Below are 20,383 nucleotides of genomic sequence, written 5' to 3'. Positions count from 1 at the left end.
AGACAGTTCTTTCAAGCAGCAAAAAGATCTGGAAATAATGCCACTGAAGCAAATTATAAAGTAGCTTATATACTCAGGAAAAAAGGGAAGACATTCAGTGATATAGAAATTCTGAAAGTGCATCGTTGAAGTTGTATGATGCTTAGACCCTGATAACGTTTCAAAGTGCAAACAACTACCTCTTTCAAGAACCATTAACTGAACAGCAGCATGAATTAGTGTTCAACTTAACAGAACAACTTGATGCAATATTTCAAAAGGAAAATATATATTATTCAATTGCTTTGGATGAGTCAGCTGATACTACTGCCTTGGTGAAGTTTTTATATTTCATTAGGGTTATAACAGATTTTCTTTGCTACAAAGAGTTACTCTTTTTGGGCACTCTTGTGAACAGAACATGGGGAATAGATATCTTCAAAAACTTTCAAGATAAATATCCAACTGAATTTGGTAAATTTAGTGAGTGTATGTACAGATGGTGCACCTTCCATGACAGGAAGACATGAAGGGTTTATTGCACAGATAAAAAAAGCTTTAACAGATCCAGATGTACTCATTTCTTTTCATTGTATCTTGCATCAGCAAAATCTCTATGCTAAAGCTAGTAGTTTAAGTGACACTTTGTAACAAGTTGTAAGTGTTGTTAACTATATTTGTGCAAATGCAACACAGCATCATCAATTTCATAACATGCTAAAGTTGAATGATGGGGTATTCAGTGTGTATTTGCTGTATCATTCTTAAGTGCATTGGCTATTGCAGGGGCAGGTGTTACCCAAAATTTTATCTCTGCCAGAACAAATAGTTAAATTTTATGAAGAACAGAATCAGCAATGTGAATTATTGAAAGGAGATTTCTATAGGAATGCAGAATTTCTGTGTGATATGTCAAATTAAAATGACTTGAATATTTCTTTGCAAGGTAAAACTAAGTCTATGTATGATATGTGGCAAAACAAAAAAAAAAACAAACATTTTGAAAAAAGTTACCCTTTTTCAAAATACTACTTCTTCAAAAGGTAATTTGGGATGAACATTTTCCCCAGCTAGCAAAGGTCATCAATGAGCAGGGTGATATATGCAAATTATTTGAAGAATACGCAGCTGTTACAGAACTATTAATTGGAGAATACAATGAAAGGTTCACTGATTTTGTGAATCATGACATTACACTCAAATAAACATTTCAGCCTCACCTAGTTGATATCACCAAGACACCTAACGAACTACAGATGGAATTAATTGAGCTCTCAGTAGATGCCATTTTAAAGTCATCTGATGCTAAAAAAGATCCAACTGAAATATGGAAAAATGCAGTAGAATACCCACACCTTTGGAAACATGCCCCTAAAATGCTTCCTTGTTTTTCAACCACTATTGCTGTGAATCTACATTTGTTAACAAATAGTTTTCATTTTTTGAAATTATTAAGTACATAGTAGTTAGATTTTTACAAAATAATGCATATTTTTAGGTATCTCTATTTGAAGTTTCTTGAATGTGGTCTTATTTGATTACAGCTAAATTAATGTGGTCTTCCAACATGAAAAGATTCCCCACCCCTGCTCTGAATCACAGGTCATCAAGGTTTTAGATTGCAAAACCTTTGCAGTATCAGACTTTTGGACACTTAACTAAATTGTGTAAACCACATGAATGTCAAAACATTAGGAAAGTGTGATTTTCCCACATGCTTGGAAGTAGAGAAAATCTGGATATTTGTAAATAGTATTTAATAGTTACATGTACCAAGAAGAAATAGGAGTGAATTAAAGACAAATTCATTCCTCAAAGAGGTTGGGCTCTAATAAAGGACGTAACACTTGCAAAGTAAATATATTTCAAGATAGTCCATGTTAAGTGCCAAAGAAGAGTGTCAAATAATAATTCTCTAGGAATTTGAATAAAAGTTGAAAATTTGAAAAGCCTTCATGAAAGAAAGTTATAAAGAAAAGGTTAATCACAGCCACACAATATAGGGACTATTCTTATCCAATGTAAGAAATCCCTGATGAATGTCTTCTTCTACTTAACATAATACTTAGAGATCCATTCCATGTTGTTGTGTATCAGTAGTTCTTCCACCATTTAAATAGCCGAATGGTGTTTCATCATATGCATATTCCATAATTTGTTTATCCATTCACCAGTAAGTGTACATTTGGAAAGTTTTATCTGATATGAATAAAGCTGCCATGAAAATTTTAATATAAGAAAAGAAATCCCTAAGTTACAGATGCTTTGATTCTTTATCATACATATTTTTTGTATTACCAACAAAACTGTAAGAAACATCTTTGTATATATTGGCTGAGGAAATTTTTCTGAGTGTATCCATAGGAAAAATCGTGACAAGAAGTGATTATTGGATCAAAGGGTTAACTTCATAGCTAAACTTTTATATAAATTGCCTATTTACCTTTCAGAAAGTTTATGCTCTTCCAAGTATATAAAAATATCTTTTTTTACATTCTTATCAGCACTGGAGTTTGTTAAATTTTCTGATTTTCAACAATGTAAGTTAAAAATGGTACTTGTTTGATTTTCATTTATTAGTGAGCAAAGTGAAATACCTTGATATGATTTGGGGGCATTATATAATTTGCTTTTGTTCATATCATTTTGAGTTGTATATGCATTTCATAAATTGTTTACATGTGTGCAGATATTTTTCCTGATTTATGTCATATGTTTTGACTTGGTTTTTGAAATTTTAGCCATATAGAAATTTTAAATTTTTATGTGTAGGCTTTTTTCTTTTTTCCTCCTATGTTTGTATCTATATAGAAAGATTCTGCACTCTGGCATTTTGATTATAATTACTTGTGGACTAAAATAAAATCTTAAGCCTTTCAGCTGGCTGAATGGAACCCCTCTTGACCAAGGAAACCCCATCCCAGAAAAACCTTAAAGCTGACTTTCCAGCCATGAGGAGAGGGAAGGTCAGACACGCCTAGTTATGCCCCATCCCTTTTGGAGTTACTCTTTGTAACAATAAGATACAAAATCATTAAAAGGCCCTAAGGCCATGCAAGATAAAGCTTAAACCACACTTGCAGGCCTTCAATTTATTTAACAGATCACTGGAGTCATGGTATATGTCGTGGTGGCTTGTCTCTGATTAACAGACTTCCTTATATTAGAACATTACAAGCTTTTAAAAAAAGCTTCATTTCTTTAACCAATTACAAATCAAAGAATCTTTAAACCTACGTATAACCTGTAAGCCTCCCCCACTTTGAGATGTCCTGCCTTTGGAGGCCAAACCAATATATGCCTTCCATTCCTATCTCCATGAATGTATAATATAAAACTGTCACCTGGCCACCTCGGACACATTTTCTCAGGACCTTTGAGGCCATGTGCTCTGGGCCATCAGTCACATACATTGGGCTCAGAATAAACCTCCTTAAATTGTTTTTACAGAGTTTAGGTTTTTTTTCCTGTTTTTATTTTTATAATTTTATTATTTTTAAACTTTAAACTTTTGGAGTACAGTTCTTTAGAGTACAGTTAGATAAGCATTCATATTTTTTACTCTTTTTTCCTAAATGGATAGCCAGTTGCTACAACAATATTTATGGAATATCACTTTTTTCTCCATTTATTTGAAAAACCATCTTTATCATTAAATTTCTATTTTCACTTGGGTCTGGCATTTTTGGCTTTCTATTCTGTTCCATTGATCTGTCTACATCTTCTCCACTGCCAAATTGTTTTAATTATTGTCACTTCATAATATGACTTAATATTGGCAGGGCTAGACCTTCCTCATTATTCTTTATAATCAAAATTTTCCTGGCTATTCTTGAAAAATAAGCATTTTTCCAGATAAAGCTCAGTATCTTTCCTTCAATTTCTTAGAAATTCCTATTTATATTTCAATTAGGATTCCTTTGAATTTATGGATTCACTTTAGAAGCCTTGACATCTCTCTAATACTGAGTTTTCCTATTCAATGTTATGGTTTATCTTTCTTTTTACTTCAATCTTGAATTTTTTTTTGTATTGGTCCTGAACATTACTTAAGTTTATTATGCCTAGGAATTTTTATCTCTTTTGTTCCTATTATAAATGAAGTCTTTTCCTTAATATATTTCATGTTAGTTATTGTTGATATAATAAAGCTACTTAAAGCTACTAAAAGCTATTTATTTGTATATATTATTTTTAAAAACACCAACTAATTGATTTCTCTTTTGAATTCTTTTAGGTGCATTAGGTATTTTGCCACATTAGATGTATAATCCTAAGGATAATTTTTCTTCTTGTTTCTATCCTCTTATTTCTATATTTTTGTCTAAATTTGTTGGCTAGTCCAGAAAAACATTAAAAATAGTGCTGATACTGGGTAACTTTGTTTTCATTTTAAGTCTCAAACAGGCACTCTTTTAGTCCCATTTGGTGGCTCTTTTGGTAGTATGACTCTCAACAGTATACAGTATTTATATTTTATATACTATATATGTTTGCAATTTTGTATCTTTGACATTTGATTCCAGCCAATAACAGCAGCCACAATTCTCTCTCAGTCACATCTCCCTCTCTACACTTGATAAGAGGTGACTTACATTTATCATGCATCCACTGCACCCTTTGTTTCTTTTTCATGAGCTATACTGTCCTGCTTCAAAAGATTTATTGGACCCACCTTAATTGATTCATAAATTTTAAGAATGGTGTTTATAGCCACCTCCTTGATTTCATCCTTCCCAGAGGCTGAGATTTAATTGCACTTTTATTTATTTTTTATTGTAGACATTTTTAATTCTTCAAATTTGTTATTCATGAGGAGTGACTGAAATAAAAAATACAAGTGAGTCCCATAATCATCATGGAAATGGCTTCAGATGAATATTATTGCTTCCCATTTTCAACCAGTAAATAGTTGCCATTGATAACAGACAGCCATGAGTCTGTCAAGAGTGTTCAATTTATTTTATATAATACAAATGCCTACTCACAGGGGGAAACTAGGAAATAACTTACGTGTACTTCCTGGTTTCATCGTATAATACAACACAAAAGCACCACCCATGCTGGACTTTTATTTTTTAAAGGCATTCTCCAATTTCATTATTTACCTGTTAGACATAAAAAAAAGGTTGTATCTCACAATCCCAGTATTTTTAGGCTTAGCCTGTTCCTTGCAACCTGGCCAAATATTTTCTAAGCTCATATTTTTTATGGTATTTTGTCAAGTACAGCCAATATCAATCAATTTATAATACCGACATTCTGTTTCCTCAGTTATTTAGCTCTGGTTATAAGTTCAGTTGATGTATTATTTACCTTTGCAAGTTGCAGCATTCCCCAACAGTTTTGCTCACAGTTTCTTTCTTTGCATATTTTCCATCTCTGAGTTGACATCATACCTATTTCTTTGGAGAGATGTCTCACTCTGTTGCCCATGTTAGAGTGTAGTAGTGTCATCATAGTTCACTGCAACCTCACTGCCTGGGCTTAAGCAATTCTCCTGCCTTAATCTCCTGAATAACTGGGGCTACAGGCACACACTACCATACTGACTAATTTTTAGTTTTTATTTATTTTTTGCAGAGACAGGGTCTTGCTATGATGCCCAGGCTGGTCTCAAACTCCTGGCCTTAAGTTATCCTCCTGCCTCAGCCTCCCACAGTTCTAGGATTACAAGAGTGAGCCACTGCAGCCTCATACCTTTTTGTTATACTTAAAAATCTTGCTTGTGCACATGAGGATAGCTTTGTCCAGACCTTGTATTTTTTATGGGAATGCATGCTCCTAGTTTTCTCCCCACTTCTGAGATCTGTTTGTCATCTCCAGTATATTAAAGTTTGGAGATTATGTCTTCTATAACCTGTAGCCAGAGAGTGGAAGTCTTAGCTGGGACTTTGTTCAGCCTTAATAGGGGATGCTGGCTCACCCCTTTCTACTGTAGTTTTCTTAAGTACTCATCGACCCCCTAATTTCCATCTTATCATGAGTATATCTTAGTCTAGACTGGCCTTCAACTGGTTATCTTAATTCAGTGTTTTCTAGAGTCAACCCAGGCTATTCTCTTAACTTCAATCCCCTTTCTATCTCAAAAAGTAGCTTTGGTTCTTCTATTAGGAGTCCACAGATAGGGGAAAGAACATCTAGTTTTCTTGTTATGTCTCTTGGTCTCCCCCTAAAATTTATTCTTTTTTCTTTTGCCCCTTATTTGGGCAAATTGTTGAATTTTAGGAATAATTAGTTCTAGGATATTGTAGGCTTTTAGTGGATCTCCTCTTTCTCTCTCTCTCTCTCTCTCTCTCTCTCTCTCTCTCTATGTTTTTAATCTTTAGTGGGAAATTAAAGTAGTCAAGAGGGAGCTATAACTTTTGAGAAGGACATTCATTTTAAACTATAAAAATACTATTTCTGTTTAGACTGGAAACATAGTAATTTGTTGTGTTTGTTAAGACGATGGCCAAGCTCCATAACAAATAGAACCCCAAATGCCGCAGCTTAAATGAGAAAGAATTTTATTTTTCTCATGTAATTTGTTACGCATGAACTCATTCAGGGACTCATGTTTTTCTTTTTGCTCTAGAGTCCCTCAGAATATTGTTCTCTTTTACACAGTCAATGCTACATCACTAGTTATTATCTTATCTGCATTCTAGTCTGATGGAAAGGAGAAAAGAGAAGTCACAGAAATATATTTCTTTTTGGTAATGTGGACTTTATATATCTTAGTTCCACGCACATTCTGCTGGCAAGAAGTTAGTCACATGACCATGCCTAGCTGCAAAGGAAACTGGGAAATATAGTCTCTAGTTGGGCAGCTGTGAGCCCAGCTCAAATTCCTTTTTGTGGTGGTAAGAAGTGAATAGATTTTGGATATAACTATCAGTCTACCATACCTTTTATGCCATATAGACTTATAGGTCAGTTAAAAGAACCAAATATAATACAGATATATCTAAAATTTTGTCACTTTTGTTTCTGATTTGCCATCATTGTTATGGGAGAAGATTAGGGAATTCCTGGACTTTGTGCTTGGTTTTCTCTCTGTGAAAATGTATCTTATAAGGGCTGCTATTCTCTCATTAATGAAAAATAAAGGGGTATTTGTATTTGTGGAATAGGTCAGTGTTGAAAGTTATATGTTTTAAGTGAAAAAAGATGATACCTTATTGGTTTAGTTAGATAAGTATATTCCCAGATTTTCCTGCAGTCAGCATGAGTAGATCAGTAACGAAGTTGATTCAACATAGTAGAGAGCAGGTCATGAATGTTAGGACCCCTACACAAGAGGTCACAGTAACCCTGTCTGGGAGGTTAAAAGCCTCCCACTGGAAAGTATCCATAGGAACACTTGGAGATGACACATTTATGAATGCTTTCTCCATTTGTATCTGCCTTCTCTTTGTTCTGTTGTCTCCTGCTAGTAGACTATTGTGAAACCATGTCCCTAGTGGCCAAGATGCCTTGGATGTTACTGCTGAAGCATCAATAAGTCACTAGGGCTTCTTGATGAAGATGAAGGGTTGAATACAAACATTTGCCTTCTTTCTCTCTCTCTTAAATTCCCATTAAAGCAAGGGTACAATGACAACAATAATAATAAAACCTGACATGACACAAATCATTAAAGAGGAAATAATAGTTCTACATTTTTGGAAGCTGAATCCTAAAATTAGAAGTGATGTGATTTGTCTGAGAGAGGCCTCCTTTAGAGATATATACGTACACACTCACATCTATGCATGCACACATAGGCACAGGTACGCCAAAGGTTCAGAGAATGGTAATATCAAGTATTTCTAAGGTAAAGGTGAAAGTAGAGCTAAAAATAGAAGCATGGTTCAATGTCTGTTTAAGGTTTAAAAATAGTTAAATCCCACCATCCCTTCCTCAATTCTATATAGCCAAGTGAATCTCCCTTCTACCTTTACTTTCTGGAGAAGATAAAACTTAGGGTCTCTAGGCGGGGGAGAAAAGGGAGAGTCGTACTAACATTGAAACAATGGAATTTAGAGGATGTTTACCCTGCTGAGACCTCCTGCTCCTCTTTCCCTACCTGGCCTCCAGAATGCTGTCAACGAATCCTGTACGTTACATGCATATAAGATCCTTCTATGGGGAATCCACTGACATCTAGAGCTTTCCGATAAAATGGCCTAAGCAGACCATATTACAGTGAAGCTCAGAATCAGTGAACTCTCTCATCAATTTCCATATGAGCTGACAGTAAAAAATCACATAGTATTGCAGGAAAGTTAACGATCAATGAACAAAAAATCTTGAAAGAAACTTATACAAGGCACGGAGAGGAAGACTTGAAAAAATTCTGTCATGAATGCCTTCAGAGAGGCAGAACCCCTGATAGACCCTGCTTTAGCTGCACTCCTTGGTGTTGAGTGAAGAGTCCTCAGGCCCAACCTTGAGGCACACCTGTGGCCCATGAGACCTTCGTAGACCACATTCCAGATCCCAGGTTCTAGAACTCCCTACACAATCCACCCCAATCCCATTTCCCAGGTTTGCAGTTCTCTTTCCTACCTCGGTCCTTCTAAAGGCCTTCCAACACAGTTGTGTGTCTACCCCTGTGCATAGAGGTAGTTGAGAGGAGGCTATTTATGTGAAGTGTGGATGGACCTTAGAAGTGTGGTCAGGGATGTCCACATGAATGGGCTTGAGGTCCCCTATAGGTGAAAAGACCTACAGAGTGCCTAGTGTAATGCATGATTATAGGCCATGCCAGTGCATAACATTATGATACTTCAAGACACTGAAAACGAAAAATTTACAAGCTTTTTGAGAGAAAGACAACCACCACCTCTACTCACCCACTCCTGGCCAAAAATGGGGGAAAAAAAAAAAAGGCTACATACAAATGATCAGGCATCAGAAAGGCATCAAACACCTCACCAGTGACATTGAAATCAAGAACTGAATGGAGTAGAGCCTTCAAAAGTCTGGTGGAAAGAAAAATCTAAATTATACTTCTGTATGCGAATTATCAACTATGTAAGTGTATAGAATAAAGACATTTTCAGAGACATGTCCATTTAAGGTCTCAGAACGTTATCTCCCATGAATTCCTTCTCAGGAAGCCATTGGATGATATATTCTCCTGAACAAGGAAATAAATACACATAGAAAGAACAACAAACCCATCCTGAAACAAATGAGACAACTCTAGCAGGGATTTATTAAAGAATATGAAATTTTCAATGCATAGGACTACAATGAGAAGTGATTTTTGACAATTGGAGAGATTTCAGAGTTTCATATGGCAATATATTTATAGGAAACTAAACAATTTAAAAATGGAATATTTGATTCCAGGAAAAACAAACATTTGGGCGGGAAAGGGCAAGTAATCATAGTATATCTGGCTTAGCTGTGAGTCTTAATATAATAAACCCTGACTACTGATTTAATCAAAGCTGTAATAGGTAGTTAAGGGGAATTGTGTCTCTTAGAAGTGGAGGTGAGGAGGGGTATTGGGTGGTATGAGAAGTTAATCCTTTTCATTTGCCATGGGAAGTCAGTTGATACTGCTGAAAATCGAAAATGTAGTTGCATGTAACCATGTGGTTTGGTGATTTGAACTCAAAGAGATATGGAACTTCAGAGTAAAAAGTTGCCTTTGGAGTATTCTCTAAGTCTTGAATAACTATACCACTCTTTAAAACATGTGAATAACCTTCATAAAAATTACATAAGTTATAGGTAACTGGTTTCATCTGCCTCTCTCTTCACCAGACAAGCTAAGAGTATAATTACTTGTTTGCATGCAGTACCTTAATTTGCCTAGATAAAAGTGAACCAGATCCAAATGTTGGCATGATAGCCATTGGTTCTCTCTTAACTTTGTCTTCACAATTAATATTTTGAAGCTAAAGCAACAGCATCCAACATTTCCTACAGAACTAAGTACGACATCTATATTTACTAAATATCAAGCTGTTCAGATTATTCTTAATCTTTCCTCTTTTGGAGATAATTTAGACAGGCCTTTCATCTTCATAGACACATATAACCAGATACCTACTGTGAACAGTTTGTAAGATCAACAATTAAAGAAAACTCCCCACAGAGTCCTAGAGTGTGTTGAAACTTTCAGTTTAGGGTCTTTCCTTACTGAGCTGGATGGGACTTCAGAGGATGATTCTGTCTCCAGAGCACATTGGCACTAAATCATTTCAATTAATTTATGTGTCTTGCCCTTGTAAAAGCCTGAGTCATTTTCAGAATAGGTGGTGGCTCACTAAGGGTGGAGTCAGGATTGCTGGTGAGATTCCACTAGCTCCAAAAATACTTTTCTTCTTTAATCATAAATAAAACCCTGATAAATGGGGATTAATCTTTCATAGAGATAGGGTTTAATACAGATATGAATTTAACTGTTTGCAGATTTATTTTTAATTGATTTTGACAAGGCTAAAGTTGAAGAATATATGATAATATTGTTTAGGCTGAAACATTTTTTCTTCAATTAATTTCAATTTTATTTTCAGGGTGATCGTGGACTTCCTGGTTTTCCTGGGCTTCATGGGATACCAGGATCGAAGGTTGAAGAAATTTGTTCTTTTTAAATTCAGCCAGGCCACATTTTAATTCAAATTGAAAGCACTTTTTTATTGCAAATATATTATAAATAAATGCTCATGTATACTTAAAGATAAACATATTAAAGTAAATAATTGGGCTAAGATTAGTATCATAGTTTACATAAAACAGAAAAAAATTCCCTTTAAAGTTTCCAGTTATAAACGTGTAATCTTACAGTATTTAAAAGTTGATGAATAGGTTCTACTATCTACAAGTTTTATTAACTGTAAGCCCTAAACTATAAACCCTGTTATGGTACTATCCTTATTTTTTTTCTTATTTTTCTTTATAAAGTCTAGAAAAGAGGACTTTTGTAAATAAATTTTAAATTATTTCTATTTTACTTTGCTGTTGGCATATTAAACTTTGTTGTTTATGATCTGTGTTTTTTTCTTTATAAGGGAAATATTTATATTTCTCTAAAATTCAATATTTATATTTTGTCATTTAGGGTGAAATGGGCCCCAAAGGAGATAAAGGATCACCTGGATTTTATGGCAAAAAGGGAAGTATAGATCATACAACAAAGAATTCATAATGAACTGTTAATATAAAGAAAATAAAAAACGTAAATTGTAATTCCAGCCCAACATTACAGCAATTAGCTTTCTTCACCCTTTCAGAGGATTAATTTAGAACAACGGGGGAAAAAAAGAAAAATAACTGGTGACTCTATGGATGGTATTCGATAAGACTACATTTTATTATTGATCATTTTGAACTTTTAAAAGATTTATAGTGAGAGATTCCTTGGGAAGCAATAGCTGTTTAAAACCATGGCTACTGAGAATCCATGTATGGGCCTTCCTATTTCCTCAGGTTGAAGGAAGATTATATTCTCTATATATTTAAAGTACTCATTGCTTTTTAATTTTGTCAACATATGGTTTCTGTGCCTAGATGCTTGTCATAATAATGCTGCATTTGTCAACATGTTTAGTGTCCACTGGGCTGGTAAAATAACACTTTGCAGAGCCAACATGAGTTGTGGTTTCATGAATTCTTTCACTACATAATGAGGTTAACGTATTAGCTTTTCTATTTAAGTTGGAACTTGAAAACATTATTGCAAAGATTGTTTTTTAAATGTTCGTTTTTAATACAGGGTGCAAAAGGTGAAAAGGGGAATGCTGGCTTCCCTGGCCTTCCTGGACGTGCTGTGAGTTTGATAGAATAAACATTCTTGAGAGTTTTACTTTAAACAAAAAGCATCTTATAGTATCTTTCTTTAAAAAGAAAAATTAATTCCAAATATATTAAAACGCAGGTATTTATTTTTTTCAGGGAGAACCAGGAAGACATGGAAAAGATGGATTAATGGGTAGTCCTGGTTTCAAGGTATTTACAAAACAATCACAAAACAAAGATTTTTGTATAGTAATGAACGTTAGAAAAAATGTACAAGTATTAGAACTTTTTACAAATGGCATTGGGATAAAATTAATGAGCTAAAATTTTTAGTGTAATTTTAAAATAATATTAAGTTTATTTGTGTTGGATGTGAATTCTTGTCTGTTAGAAGTGAAATCCAGAATGTTACAAAGTTGAACTTCTTTAATAAGTCCTTCAAATTGGTTTGTTTGGTGGGTTAGAGGCAGAGGTTCTTAGCTCTGTCTCCCAAGGGATTAAAGTTTCAGGGGGAAAAAAAACCTGTCCCTTTAACACTGACAACTTCTTTATCAGTTGTGTGGAATGAGTATGAGAGAATTAAAGTTAGAGGGAACTGCAAAGTGCCAATCATCCACCATTCCTGAAAAAACTCAAAGGCACATGCCTTTATGATTGTGGGTTGGCACCATCATATTCTTACAGTTTGGACTTAGCTGATTTGAATACCTAAGGAGAAGATTTGTGTAATCCTTCAGAGCTGAAGAGGCCACTTGGTTAAACGTTGGATTTAGGGATATGTCGTCTAATAATCAATACTTTGAAGACCAAACTTGATCAAAAATCCAGTCCAAATTTTCTTGGTCCTTAATTGTTTTCCCTTCCTTTGGAAAAATTGTCTTTTCTTTGCTTCATGTACTATGAAAGTTCTCCAAATATCCATGATTCTTCAAAAGACAATGCTTTCTAAGACAATAGTAAGATGAATATAAAAAAGAGTTTACAGCTTTATTGATATATAATTGATATACCATAAAATTCACTCATTTAATATATACAATTCAACAGTTTCTAGTATATTTACAGAATTATGAAACCATCACTACAGTCTATTTTTTGAACGTTTTCATCACCCAAAAAGAAGACCCCATACTCATTTAGTGGCCACTCCCCATTTCCCTCCAAGCCATTGCCCCCCACCTTCAACCCTAGACAGCCTTTACTTTCTGTCAGTATGGATTTGCCTCTGGACATTTCATATAAATGGAACCATGCTACATGTGGTCTTTATTGCTGACTTCTTTCACTTACCGTAATGTGTTTGAGGTTCATCCATGCTTTGGCCTGTATCAGTACTTCATTCATTGGTAATGCTGATAACATTTTACTGTATGGACGTATCACTATGTTTAACATTTTGAGGTCAGTTCACTCTTGATATTTGCTTTTCTGATAGTCTCATGACACCCTTCATATTTAACCTTGGTTATGTCTTCTAATTTCTAACTAGTATAGATCTCCTAAAAGTAATTAGGTTTATTCTGTTTTGTTTGTTTGTAAATTTTTTACTGGAATCTTTTGTAAATTTTAAAAAGGGTATGTACTTTTTTGTTTATATAGACTTTATTTTTTTAAAATAGTTATAGGTTCACAGCAAAATTGACATGAAATTTTTCTACAAGAGATCACAGATTCTGTATTATTAAATATCATTGTATCAATGTTAAAGTTCTGAAACCTTCTGATTGCTTTCTTATTGCAATCACGATAAACATTTTGGTAAAAATATGAGATAGGTGATGTTTTGTGCTTTCTTTTACATTCCATTAGGAGGCATGTAATAACTGTCCTATTATTGCTGTTGCTACATTTGGACACTTGGTTAAGATAGCAGTAACCGCTATGTATGTCTAGGCATATGTAATGTATTTAATTTTTTCATAGTATATAGATTTATTTAGGTTCTCTTTAAATGTCTCTCAAAAAAGTTTAATAATTTCCTTCATAAATGTGTAGCACATCTTGTGTTAGTTTTTCCCAAGTATGAATACTGTTGGTTTTATTATAAATGCTATTTTTATAGCTTTATGGGCATAATTTACATATGATAAAATTTACACATTCTAAGTATAATTTGATGAATTTTGATAAAGGTATATGTTTGTGCAACTACCACCAAATTCAAGCTTTAGAATTTTTTTAATACCAAAGATTTCTCTTGTTCTCCTTGGCAGTCAATTCCCATCCCCATACCTGGCAGTAGGCATCTATTCCTCTGTAATCTCAGCACTTTCAGAGGTAAGGGAAGAGGGTTACTTGAAGCCAGGAGTTTGAGGCTAGCCTGGGCAAAAAATTGAGAGCCAGTCTCTACAAAAAAAAAAAAGAAAAGAAAAAAAAAAAGAAAGAAAAAATTAGCCAGACACAGACCTGTAGTCCTAGCTACTCAGGAGGCTGAGATAGGAGGATAGCTTGAGCCCAGTAGTGCTTTCTGTCACTATAGTTTTACCACTCTAAAAATTTCAATTATATGAAATCTATAGTATTTAGTGATATGGATATTAATTCATCAGTTGATGAACATTTGGCTTGTTTGCTATATTTGATACTTACGAATAATGTTGCTATGAATCTTCTTATATACATCTTGGTGTAGACCTCTTTTCATTTCTCTTTCATTGATACCTAGGAGAATTGCTAGGTTGTATGGTGAGTGTATATTTACATTTTTAAGAAACTGTCAAACTGTTCTTCCAAAGTGGTTGCATGATTCTCTATTTCTATTATCAAAGTAAGAGAATTCCAGTTTTATAGCATCCTGTCAATAATTGGTATCACCACCCTTTATATATTTTAGCTGTTTTATTTTGGTGCATAATGGTATTTCATTGTGGTTTTTAATTTGCATTCACTGATGACTGACCATGTTGACATCTTTTTTATGGACTTGTTGACCATTTGTATATCTTCTTTTGTGAAGTATCTATTCAAAACATTTGCCCATTAAAAAATTAAATTGGGTTGTTTTCTTCTTCTTAATGAATTTAAGAGTTCGTTATATATTATGGATATAAGTCCTTTATCAGATACATGTTTACAAATATTTTTTCCTAATCTTTGGATTGTTTTTTCATTTTCTTAATGGTATCTTTTAATGAGCAAAAATTTTTAATCTGGATCAAGTCCAATTTCTTAAATTTTTGTTATGGTTCTTGCCTTTTCTGTCCTACTTAAGAATATTTACCTAACCTAAGCTCACAAAAGTTTTCTTTATTTTATCTCAGCAAAGTTTTGTAGTTTTCAACATATAGCTCTTGTATGTCTTTTGTTAAATATATACCTAAGTATTTCATTATGTTTTTCCATACTCTTGTGAGTATATTTTTAAAAAATTATTTTCAGTTTGTTTGCTGCTAGTATATGGAAATATTATTAGTTTTGGTATATTGGTCATATATTCTGCAGTTTTGCTAAATTCACTTAATAGTTTTATTGCAGTGACCAGGCTCTCAATACAATATTGAATAGAAATGGTAAGAGCATCTATTCTTGCCTTGTTTCTGACCTTAGGTAGAAAGCCTTTAGTCCTTCAACGTTGAGTGTTAACTGGGAATTTTATATAGAAGCCCTTCATCAGGTTGAGGAAATTCCCTTTTATTCTTATTTTCTTGAGAATTATTTTTAAAATCATAATTAAGTGTTGAATTTTGTAAAAAAAAAAAAAAAAGCTTTTTCTGCATTTACTGGGTTAATTATGTTTTTCCTCTTGTATTTTCTCAATGTTACATATCATTAATTGATTTTTATATGTTATACTAACTTTGCTTTATGAGGATAAACTCCAATTGGTCATCTTATAGTATTCTTTTTATATATGGCTGAATTCAATTGCAAATATTTTATTAAATAAATTTGCTGTAACTTTACCCATCCCCACATTCATGAGGAATATTTGTTTGTAGTTTTCTTGTGATATTTTTGTCTGGCTTTGGTGTCAAGGTGTAATACTGGCTTCTATTTTCTGAAAGAGTTTGTGTAAGATTGGTGTCATTTCTTCTTTATAGTGTTGATAGGATTCACCAGTGATGCCATTTGGGCCTGGGCTTTGTAGGTGTGTTGTATGTGTAAGGAAAATTTTAATTACTAATTAAATTCCTTTACTAAATATACAGCTATTTAGATTTTCTCAGTCTTCTTGAATAAGTTTTGGTAATTTGTGTGTTTCAAGGAATTTGTCCATTTTCTTTAATTTTCAAATTTATTCACATATTTTGTTGGAAATAATTGCCTTATTCTTTTTTTTTTTTTTTTTTTTTTGAGACAGAGTCTCACTTTATTGCCCGGGCTAGAGTGAGTGCCATGGTGTCAGCCTCGCTCACAGCAACCTCAAACTCCTGGGCTTAAGCGATCCTACTGCCTCAGCCTCCTGAGTAACTGGGACTACAGGCATGCGCCACCATGCCCGGCTAATTTTTTCTATATATATTTTTCGTTGGCCAGATAATTTCTTTCTATTTTTAGTAGAGACAGGGTCTCGCTCAGGCTGGTCTCGAACTCCTGACCTCGAGCGATCCACCTGCCTCGGCCTCCCAGAGTGCTAGGATTACAGGCGTGAGCCACCACGCCCGGCCGATTTAGTGTATTATTTGAAACCAGAAAAATCAGTTACATTGGTGGTTTCTAAGACGATGGCCAGAAAATCATTGAGAATTGGAGGGAAACCAATAATTCAATTCATTTAGATCCTGGCGTAGACATTAAATGGTAATAATTCCTAGTCTCTGTTGCTACGGGCTAGATTTTAAGGACTAGCTCCATGATTCCTTTCTCCTCTGCTCAGTTTAGTTGCTTCGTCACACAACTGAATCTTAAAACAACTTATTTACTGAAGAGGAAGTCCTATCTTCTTATGTTGACTTGCTGTATACCAAGAGGTACATCGCTTATCAGAGGTTACAGCTAGATTGAAAGAACAATCCCCTCAACTGACCAGAAAGGGGACCACCCTTACTATACTTCAGCAATAGTTTACAACATCACAGGCTTGGAGGAATAAATTATTGGCCCCCAATTCCTGACTCCTCACTGGTGTGAATATACACCTGAATCTTTACCCCGGCCTCATGGTAGGCAGAGTCTACCCCTTGACTTTGGGTCTTGGCCGTATGACTTGCCTGGCTACTGGGATGTTATTAAATGTGATGTGAGCAAAGGCTTGCAATGTAACTGTATGGTTGTCCTTACTCTCTTTTTTTGCCCTCTGGCCTTCTTTTTGTTATGCAGACTTTTTTAAATTTCAAAATATTAAGGGGGTACAAATGTTTTTGTTACATGGATAGCTTTTATAATGGTCAAGGCAGAGCTATTAGTATGCCTCCCCACCCGAATAGTGTTCATTGTACCTGTTAGGTAGGTTTTTAGTCCTCTCCTCCTTCCCTCTCCCACTTTTTTGATTTCCAATGACGTTTACTTCTCGCTGTGCTCATGTGTACCCATCAATTATTTCAAATTATTAGAGAGTACATGTGGTGTTTGTTTTCCCACTCCTGAGATACTTCACGTAGGCTTATGGTCTCCAGTTCCATCCAAATTGCTGTAAAAGATGCTATTTCATTCTTTCTTATGGCTGAGTAGTACTCCACCAGGTACATATACACCACATTTGTTAATCCATTCATGAATTGATAGGCACTTAGGTTTATTACACATCTTTGTAATTGTGAATTGTGCTGCAACAAACATTTGAATATGGGTGTCTTTTTGATAAAATGACTTATTTTCCTTTGGGTAGATATCCAGTAGTGGGATTGCTGGATCAAATGGTAAGTCTATATTTATTTCTTTGAGGAAACTCCATACTGTTTTCTATAGAGGTTGTACTAATTTGCAGTCCCATCAACAGTGTATGAGCATTCCTTTCTCTCTGCATCCATGCGAGCATCTCTTGTTTTTTGACTTTTCAACAATGACCATTCTAACAAGGGTAAGGTGATATTTCACTGTGGTTTTACTTGACATTTCTGTGATGATTAGTGATGCTGAGCATTTTTTCATGTATTTGTTGGCTGTTTATCTTATTCTGAAAACTTCTGTTCATAGCTTTTGCCCTCTTTTTAATGGGATTGTTTGTTTTTTTCCTTGCTGATTTGTTTGAGTTTCTTGTAGATTCTGGATATTAGCCCTTTATTGGATATATAGTTTGCAAATTCTGTAGGTTGTCTATTCATTCACTCTGTTGATTATTTCTTTTGCTGTGTGGAGGCTTTTTAATTAAATAAAGTCCCATTTATTTATCTATGTTGTTGCTGTAATTGCCTTTGGGGGGTCTTAGTCATAAATTCTTTGCCTAGGCTGACATCTAGAAGAGTTTTGCCCACAGTTTTTTTTCTGGAATTTTTATGGTTTCATGCTTTACATTTAAGTCTTTTATTCACCTTGGATTGATTCTGTATATGGTGAGAGATAGGGATCCTGTTTCATTCTTCTGCATGTGGCTATCCAGTTTTCCCATCAAAAATTATTGAATAGGGCTTCCTTTCCCCAGTGTATGTTGTTATCTGCTTTGACACAGATGAGTTGGTTGGAGGTAGACGGTTTTATACCTGGGTTCTCTGTTCTGTTCCACTGATCTATTTCTCTACTTTTATAACAGTGCCATGCTACTTTGGTTACTATAGCCTTGTAGTTTAACATGAAGTCTGGTAATGTAATGCCTCCAGATTTGTTCTTTTTGCTTAAGATTTCTTTGGCTATTCAGGCTCTTTTTTGGTTCCAAATGAATCATGGAATTATTTTTTCTAGGTCTATGAAATATGACTTTGGTATTTTGATGGGAATTGCATTGAATCTGTAAATCACTTTTGGCAGTATGGACATTTTAACAATGTTGATTCTACCACACCATGAGGATGAGATGTTTTTCCATTTGTTTTTGTCATTTGAGATTTTTTCCCTCATTGTGTCATAGTTCTCCTTGCAGAGATCTTTTACCTCATTGGTTAAGTATATTCCTAAGTGTTTTATTTTCTTTGTAGCTGTTGTGAATGATATTGAATCTTTGATTTAACTCTCAGCTTGACTGTTATTGGTGTATAGAAATGCTACTGATTTGTATACATTGATTTTATAACTTGAGATATTGCTGAATTTATTTATCAATTCCAGGAGTCTCTTGGTGGAGTGTTTGGGGTTTTCTAAATATAAGATAATTTCATCAGCAAATGGGGTAGTTTAACCTCCTCTTTCCTGGTGTGGATACTCATTATTTCTTTCTCTTGCTGGATTGCTCTGGCTAGGACTTCCAGTACTATGTTGAATCAAATTGGTAACAGTGGTCACCCTTGTCTTGTTCCAGTTCTTAGGAAGAATGCTTTCAACTTTTACCGACTCAGTATGATGTTGGCTGTGGCCTTGTCATATATGGCTTTCATAATTTTGAGATTTGTTCCTTCTATGCCTAGTTTTTGAGGGTTTTTATCATGAAAGTGTGCTGGATTTTGTCAAATGCTTTTTCTGCATCCATTGAGGTAATCATATATCCTTTGTTTTTGCTTCTGTTTATGTGGTGAGTAACATTTATTGGTTTATGTATGTTGAACCATTCTTGTGTACCTGGGATGAAGCCCACTTCGTTTTGGTAAGTTTTTTTTTTTTTTTTTTTTTTTGGTGTGCTGTTTAATTTGGTTTGCTAGTATTTTATTGATGATTTTTGCTTCTATAGTCATAAGTGATATGTAGTCTGTAGTTTTCTTTTTTTGTTGTATCCTTTCCTCGCTTGGTATCAAGGTCATACAGGCTTCATAGAATGAGTTAGGGAGTATTCCTTCCCTCTTGATGTTATGGAGTAATTTCTGTAGGATTAGTACCAGTTTTTTTTTGTAGGTCTGGTAGAATTTGGCTGTGAATCCATCTGGTCTGGAGCTTTTTTAGGGGGCTGGGAGGATTTTATTTTTATTACTGCTTTAATCTTGCTGTGCATTATTGGTCTGTTAAGGATTTCTGTTTATTCGTGATTGAATCTTGGGAGGTTGTGTGTTCCCAGGAATTTGTCCATTTCCTCTACATTTTCTAGTTTATGTGCATAAAGATATTCATAGTATTCATGGATGATATTTGGTATTTTTGTGGTATCAGTTGTAATATCTCCTTTGAGCCTAGTTGGGTCCTTTCTCTTCTATTTCTGGTTAATCTAGCAAGAGGTCTGTTGATTTTATTTATCTTTTCAAAGAACCAATTTTTTGTTTCATTGAGCCTTTTTATTTTTTTCTGTTTCATTTAGTTCTGCTCTGAGCTTTGTTATTTCTTTTCTTCTGCTGGCTATGGGTTTGGTTTCTCTTCCTTTTCTAGTTCTCTGAGATGTGATATTAAGTTGTTAATTTGTGATCTTTCTGTCTTTTTTTTTTTTTTTTTTTGAGACAGAATGTCACTTTGTTGCCCAGGCTAGAGTGAGTGCTGTGGCATCAGCCTAGCTCACAGCAACCTCAACCTCCTGGGCTTAAACGATCCTACTGCCTCAGTCTCCCAAGTAGCTGGGACTACAGGCATGCGCCACCATGCCCAGCTAATTTTTTGTATATATATATTTTAGTTGGCCAGGTAATTTCTTTCTATTTTTTAGTAGAGACAGGGTCTCGCTCTTGCTCAGGCTGGTCTCGAACTCCTGAGCTCAAACAATCCACCTGCCTCAGCCTCCCAGAGTGCTAGGATTACA

General features: G+C 34.5%; 1 protein-coding gene across 1 annotated transcript in view; it reads left to right on the top strand.

Moving 5' to 3' along the window:
• COL21A1 (collagen type XXI alpha 1 chain) overlaps positions 1-20,383 on the top strand; it is a 189,192-nt gene that overhangs the window by 115,652 nt on the left and 53,157 nt on the right. Inside the window, exons 13-16 of the mRNA XM_045543782.1 lie at positions 10,476-10,529; positions 11,021-11,074; positions 11,675-11,728; positions 11,854-11,907. Coding sequence (XP_045399738.1) covers positions 10,476-10,529; positions 11,021-11,074; positions 11,675-11,728; positions 11,854-11,907 — 216 coding nt within the window. The remainder of the gene's footprint in view (positions 1-10,475; positions 10,530-11,020; positions 11,075-11,674; positions 11,729-11,853; positions 11,908-20,383) is intronic.

This window comes from Lemur catta, chromosome 2, assembly GCF_020740605.2.
Source record: "Lemur catta isolate mLemCat1 chromosome 2, mLemCat1.pri, whole genome shotgun sequence".
Taxonomy (NCBI): Eukaryota; Metazoa; Chordata; class Mammalia; order Primates; family Lemuridae; genus Lemur; species Lemur catta.
The sequence above is the reverse complement of the archived record's forward strand: the minus strand, read 5'-3'. Positions and strand labels throughout refer to the sequence as shown.